Source organism: Sinohyriopsis cumingii, chromosome 1 (assembly GCF_028554795.1).
Source record: "Sinohyriopsis cumingii isolate HCF-2022 chromosome 1, ASM2855479v2, whole genome shotgun sequence".
In the NCBI taxonomy this organism is placed as follows: Eukaryota; Metazoa; Mollusca; class Bivalvia; order Unionida; family Unionidae; genus Sinohyriopsis; species Sinohyriopsis cumingii.
The window spans coordinates 192897864-192905672 of record NC_142961.1 but is presented as its reverse complement, the minus strand read 5'-3'; the positions used below and the strand labels follow the sequence as shown (position 1 = coordinate 192905672).

General features: G+C 36.2%; 1 protein-coding gene across 1 annotated transcript; it reads right to left on the bottom strand.

The window, feature by feature from the left end:
- Positions 1–569: 569 nt before the first annotated feature.
- Positions 570–4977, bottom strand: LOC149808601 (uncharacterized). The gene is made up of 4 exons (XM_089950939.1): positions 4844–4977; positions 4068–4285; positions 2539–2688; positions 570–2318 (listed from the first exon to the last, which is right to left on the bottom strand). The coding sequence occupies exons 2-4, from the start codon at positions 4273–4275 to the stop codon at positions 2113–2115; spliced, it is 564 nt and encodes a 187-aa protein (XP_089807065.1). The 5' UTR covers positions 4276–4285; positions 4844–4977; the 3' UTR covers positions 570–2112.
- Between the last annotated feature and the right edge of the window lie 2832 nt (positions 4978–7809).

Sequence of the window (7809 nt, the reverse complement as noted above, 5' to 3'; positions counted from 1 at the left end):
GGAAGTCAATGTCCACCTCTTAGTTTCTACATATCTTGACTGAATTAATAGCTCATTTGTGATGATGCCTGTATCTCTCATGTTTTATCTGAGGATACTTGTTTAAGTAGGCAGTTTACTTTGTTTTAGACCAGCATTGTCCCATGATTATGCCACTGTGACTGCCTTTACACACTGGTACTCGGTGCCGTATCATGAGTTTGAAATCTTGCACAGCACACTCTATAACCATACATTGTCATACGTTCATATCATGCAAAAGGCCAAGCATTCACCCACGGGTCTCTAGCTTAGAGAGTTCCTTGATTATCCATGAGCGTAAATAAACACTCACTCATTTTTTTAAAGCAGGAGGGGCGGAATCCATTAATTTTAGAGACGATAGATCTATAAGGCGACGTGGAGAAAACATTTAAATTGAATCTTATTTTTATCCATATTTTAATGTAAGGTCTTAGCCTGTCATATTATGAATACAATATATATGAGTGTACATACACGAGACAGACAGAGAAAGAGAGACAGAGCCATAATGTGTGTGTGTATTAAAAGAACTAAAAACAACCACCTTTGTATATCCAAATGGAGGTCATTCAATATTTATTTACTTTTTTCAAGAAAATGATTGGTGAATGTACACAAAATTTAATTTGTTTCAGCCGTCATATAGCAATTACATATACATTACAGGACTGAATTAGTTATGTATCACTGGTATGAAGACGAAGATGAAAAATGTTTCATAAACGGAGACCTCTCAAGAAAACCTGGTTTCTTCTAAGAAATTGAGTCTGTCAGAAAATATGGTAGCTTACATTGGAAAAGTGATTGGACAAATAGTACACTCCCAATCATGCACTTCCAATCAACTGAAATCTTAAAGTTTAATGTAAACAAAATGAAGTTATACTGATTAAGTATTATACTTTAACGTCCTAATGCATCCCACTGTTACAATTCATTAACTTAAGTGTGTTATAGAGAGCTTTGTCACCATTTTAGCAATAGACAATTTACTATGACGCATATCCATGGCACATTCTCGCATGTTTATGTCTTTATTGTTTTCATTAAAGATACTGATAGCGCATTCCACGTCATGCGTATAGCTTTACTTCTTCCAATTGTTTGTTCTACGTGTATTCTGGCTTAGACATTGTATTGGACTGATAAACTTCCCTGACATATTACTGATGTTATCATCTCTAGTGCGATTAGGTACATTGAACTTCGCCTTCGTCACATTGACAGTCGGCCATTATAGCATCTCCAGGCAAAAGTTTCCCAAGTAATCCAGACTCGGAGAGATGTTGTTTCCGCATTATCTACGTCTGCAACGTTGCAAAATGTTACACTAACATATACACTGATACCATCTTAAACCTTGACGGTATTGTGTCTCCTGTAGTTGGAACATGTCAGCGCCTATTCAACTGAGTCTTTCATTTCAAACAATTATTCCTGTACAGTCTGTTATGCGTTTTGCTTTCATAAACTGTTGGTTCCGAAACTCTTCTGGCAAGTCAACCCCTACATTTATCAGACCCTCTTCCAGTGTACACAGAGATGCCTTTCAGGGCGTGATTCCCTCCAACAGTGTACATTCGGATGCTTTTCAGGACGTGATTCCTTTTAACTTTACATTCTGATGCCTTTTAGGGCTTGCTTCACTCTAACAGTATCCATTCGGATGCCTCTTAGGGCTTGATCCTCTCTAAGAGTGTACATTCGAATGCCTTTCATGCGTGATTCCTCTAACAATGTATTGATGCTTTTCAGGGCGTAATTGGTTATAATCTGATCTCATTCTCAAATTTATTGCATTGTCAACTTTATTTTGCCTTTAACATAAGGCTATTCATCGGTGAAAGCTCTTGTAAAAGTTTAAAATGAAACAGTATTCTTCCGGACTTTTTCTTGCATAGTGACTATGAAACAACGTCTTCTTTATTTTGCGTATAGCATATTCTTTGTATTTTACTTTCATGTGATAAAACTAGCTTTAATGAAACAAGGTACTACATTTACTAAGCTTACACTTGCTGACATACGATAGAAGCAACATAACTTAAGAACGTTATTAGTCTGAATATTTCATTTTTCAATTTTCTTCTAGGCAGAAGGTTTAGTTCCACCTCCACCTCCTTTGCCACCGAGGATCATCAGAACTCCGGCCACAATTTCGAAAACAAGAGCGACTATGGATAACCCGAAGCAGTATGACAGAGAATAGTTCATTAGTGTTAAATTATTCCTACTAATAAAGAATTTGTCGAATTCAGCACCAAACACGATCACGCCAATCAAATACAGGACACCTGTATGGATAAAAGAAATGATTAAATAAATAAGAGAAAAATAAAATCAGATACGCATACATACATGCATACATACATACATACATACATACATACATACATACATCAGAATCACTTTTCATCACATGAGAGAAAATAATCAAACAGACATATCGAAATAATTTATTTGTATCACATTAAAGAAACAACAGCAAAAAAACAGATGTATGACACTTTTTACCTGTAACAATGCACACAATGGCCGCCGCTATAACCATCTCCTTGTTTCCCTTGAAACTTTCTGAAAACATGCCAAGGCTCACAAGAATAAGTGCCAGCCATATTCCGAAAAACCCGAAGCTAACTAAGGCTTGTGTAGCGGCCCACCAGTCTGCAATAATAATAATAATAATAATAATAATAATAATAATAAGAAGAAGAAGAAGAAGAAGAAGAAGAAAAGGAAGAAGAATAAGAAGAAAAAGAAAAGTAGAACAACAACAACAACATTATTAGTAGTGGTAGTAGTAGTATTCATCAAACATCATCAATAAATACATTATCTACGAAACGGATGCTCTCACATAGACATACAAACGATACCTAAAGATACACTGAACTATTCGCTATATTGAATCAAATGAAATGCATCTTTTCCAGTATCATTATCGTTACCGACGACCAACAATTGAATTTTGTTTTCACTTCTGATAACAACAGAATATTGATATGCTGAGAATGCATATGCATACATAAGAACTCTGAAAAAGCACTTATAATCCAAATAGGTGGGCATGCCATTTAATTTTTGTACTCAAACTATTTAATGGTGCGTGTGGCGATAGTGGTAGTGGTTGTCTTCAATCGTTGCTGGAAAATTTGAGATAATTCTGCTTCGAAAAGACAAAACAGAGCATAAGGGTACATTTTCAATATATATAGTATGCTATACTCTATACACTATATGAGAATACAGTTTAATTTCCACTCTCGGAAAAAGGAAAAGAATCTAGCATAAAAAATATTCCTACACTTCAGTTTACAAATATAATCTGTTACGCTTATTGTTTATTGTTTTTAAGCATAAGCACCATTACTATACTGGGCGGTCATTATTCCGGATAGAACTTAATTGTCATGAATGTATGTATGTATGTGTTTGGATTTTTAAAATAGCTCTCGAAAATTGACTCATATCACAACGATGTCTGCAGTGTGAACGGTTATAGTGATCTCTAGAGCTGGGGCATCATGCAGTAGAGATGTAGCATCGTTCCACCCAATCACGTTTTGCTGACACCAGGCCGACCAGTCCTAACGCTGAATTCTCAATATTGAGCGCCAGGCGAAGCAGATGCTAGTACCATTTTAATAAGTCTTTAGTATGATTCGGCTGGGGGTTCGAACCCGCAGCCTCTCGCATCCGAAGCGAACGCTCTAACCCATTATATTTATTTATTGCTTACATCAACGACTTACACCGTCATTAATTCGGTTTCAGCTGCTGGAATGATGCAGCGTATCTGTCTTAGGTACACAAAATTGGAGTGTAAGCCTCGTCACATTATTTATGAGATCACTTTGTTTGCTTAAATTTCTGTATTTATTTAATAGAATATTGTTTGAATGCATAATACTAAAGCACGTTATACTTCATGCTTAGACTCGCTTGATTCGTTCCTCGCAAAAATATAATAAATTTAACCTAGAAATATTGGTAGTTATGCATATATATAATAATAGAGTAACTAGGAGCACAATTGCCCTTACCAACTGCCCATCCATCCAACTGAACACAACCAGGGTTATATACATTTTCACCACATACACGCCACAACCCGTAGTGTGTGCCCACATTATTTTTTGCCCATCCGGTGCACGTGAAAGCAATGCTGGTGAACAAGGCTGCAACCACTAGCAACACAAACGATATCTTTGCAAAGAGGCTGGCAGACTTGAAACCTTCTACGACTCCCATTTGATGTGTCCTAAATAATAATAATAATAATAATAATAATAATAATATCTAAAGTCAAGGATTATTGAAGAAATATGTTGTCATATTGCGTCTAATTACGTATGTTTCCGTTTCTTAATTTTGTTTTCCAGACGTGTATCATCGTAGTTTTACATACCTTCAATATGACAATATATTTAAAATTATCGATGAATCGCTTTTTGTATTTTACTTAGGTTTTCAGAAATTTAACTGTAAACGTTTTATTAGAAAGATTGCAAGAAATGACATTCCATTTCCTTTTTACATCAGATGTGTTTTATTTGAATTAGGATACGCTGCAAATTATAACTCACAAAAGTTTCGCGAAAGTGAATGTGTACGCATTCCGTAAATGCACCATATTTGCAAAATAAGTTTTAGAAAATTCGCCCATCTGTTATTTATACTATATTAGCTTTGTTATTATTTATGTGAATAGAAAAATCAGCGTATTAAGTTGTCGTGATATATTCGAGAAAATGCAAAGATCGTGAAACTTTTTGTATTTAAAATCCTTTTTCGCTACAATTTTTTCTACTTTAATTACCTGATTTGTTACTCCTAAGTGACGGGTTAAATTTCCTGTTCGAGTTAGTCCCGACTCTATTCTTGTTTTAGCACCCGAATCTTATATAGTACCCGATCATGTTTGGTTGTTGCTATAACAAAATTCACCTTTAGAGTACTGCAACACAGCAATGTCCCTTATCACACGTTTGTGTTCTTACTAAAGAACTAAAATTATCATATCCCTTTGGGCTTAGTTCTGTGTCAACACAATTGACATGGTAAGGAAGGCTGTAAAATATTGATTTAATATGTTCACTCCATCTTCTATGTAGGTCTCAATACGTGTAATTCATAGCCAACGCCCATTTTGAAATTCAGCTCGAAAGGTGTGAATAAACAGATAAATAAAATTAAGCTAAAATTTTGGATACACTATTTAAAATTAAAAGATGTTTTGCTTCATTTTGCTGCACGATCTATTGGTTTTTATTCCTGAATACATTCAAAGCCTATCGATTTTGTATTGAATAGTGTAATATCTAATCACAATGTATCCACAACTTGTCAATATGTGCTGGTATCTCACTTTATTTTAACTGGTAAGTAATGAAAATCCTAAGTTCAAAATAAAGACAAAATGAAAAATATTTAATATTATGTTTTATCCGATTTTACTGGTTATTTTAGAGCCAGTAAAATGTGGTCAGAGGTTTAACACATGTTAAGGGTGTTTTTTTATTAATGCTGCTGCTAGGCATTATTTTTGAGTGTCTTAAGGACCATGGTTATGATTGGTGTCGAAGTACTTTATCACTGTGTTATATATCTGAGCTCGGGTCTTATTTCAATTTGGTTAAACTATTTGTTGGGTCTTATCTTTTGTCAATTTAAGAGAAATCTAGCATTTTCAGAATTTGTACAGCACATACAGCCAATTTAGCAGTATATGAACCGCACCTCGCAGACGGAAATTGCCGACGAGTCTTCATGCATTACTTCTATACTTCGGCAGCCGGAGTATTTATGTTTTTCTCTGTGGCAGGTAAAAGGCAACTAGCTTTGTAACATAGGAAATGCTAAACATTACCTTAGAGAAGTAGAGGGGTAGTGTTTTTTCATGTTTTTGTGACAGGTTTCTCCGCATACAAAATATGGTATTTTAGATGCACTGCAATCGGCTACAGTGGTCACTATGCCAATCACGCAACGAGAAGTGTGTCGGTTCAATTCCTGCCCAACTGCAAAAGGAGTCTCTGGGCAATGAACCTTTACTACAACCGTCTCATCACGATATAACCTTTCTTGTTTTGAGGTGTTAAACACCAATCAATAAATCAAGCATGGTTCCAGACCGGCCATGGATGGCGGGTCTCAAGATCTTTCAAGGGAATAACCCGCACCAAAACAATTAAAATAAATCGGAAACAAAGATATAAATGAAAATTAAACTTGTGAGGTTCAATCCCGAAGTGCCGCTCCCCCCCCCACCCCCCGCTCATGGCTATGTGTGACTGGTATTTTGTATCATTTGGTTATTCTTGGATAAGTTTTGTCTTTTATTTGATGAACTGAATTACTGGAAATGCTCCGCAGTTCTGAATTTTTTTTAAATACATAAGACTGGTAGAAAAATATACAGACAGATGCATGTACATACACTCATTCTATATTGAAGGAGCAATTGTTATAAATTAATAAATAATAAAGTTGGCTTCAGAATTTTTGCATCCAGTGTCACAAAGATGAACAGTGTGGTTCTCGTGCCATGCTGGCAAAGAAACGGGTGTTGATTCCGTTTAATTCATTCATATGTGTGCACCGCTCTGCACCAATCCACCTTTTATTACCCCGTAACCTTTTCCTTCCTCACTCCCACCCCGAACCCGCCAACTTAGCATATTCATTAAAGTAGATTGGCAAGTATTGATCATTTATACATTATTTAAAAACGTAGTTGGTAAAGACACAAATTATGCACATTTAAAATAGTACCCGAACATAACAATGTGCTACTAAAACGACCTGAAAGTGTACAGTACTTAAACAACCTGAAAATGTACGGTACAAGACCAACTCGGAACAGTATGCACATGGACGCCATGCCAACGGTGGTCGCACGAAAGGACACGACAGCGGCACTTTTTAATTAGTACAAGAGACATGAAAAACTGACACCTTGTTCTTGTGATACATTATTGATGGATGCTTCACGCGTGTGATTTATGTTACTACATTGAACTAAACCACGCCACCATGACACTGAAGTTACTATTACGGCGAAGGAGTGACTCATTTGGTAGCAATGGAAAAAGGTCAGGATGTCATTAATTTCAGTCTGAACATCAAATACAAACTGATAATGTACCCTGTCATAGAATTTAACAAGAAACTCGTGTCGTGCTTAAACTTCGAGCCTCACTATGTATCTAACTTTGATATTCGGACAGTGATGTGATGTGATGTGATTTTGATTTTTAACGTAGCTTTAACAGTTGTTCAGTCATATCGCTACGATTCTGCAATGTGGCAGTTTATAGTGATGTCTAGCATTGGGACATCATGCCGCAGACATGTAGCATGATGTCCCACCCAGTCACATTATCCTGACACCAGGCTGACCATTCCTAACACTAACCTCCTAATGATGAACGCCAAGCGAGGCAGCTGTTAGTACCATTTTTGTAAATTTCTGGAATGACTCGGCCGGAGATCGAACACACGACCTCCCGCATCCGATGAGGACGCTCTAACCACTAGGCCACTGGAGCGGTTGATATTCGGACAGTCTATTACATACCGTACAAAATGAAGCCACTCATCAAAGTTAAATCACGCTAGGCCTATGTATATTCCAATTCTAGGTTCAAATCTAAACTTTAATTCATTATTGTGCCGTTCCTGTTACTGAACATCATCAATAACAACCACAAACACAGGTTGCTTACAACAGCAAAAATTGATGGATAAAAATATCATTTGGGAATTCAACATTTCGAAAAAAAT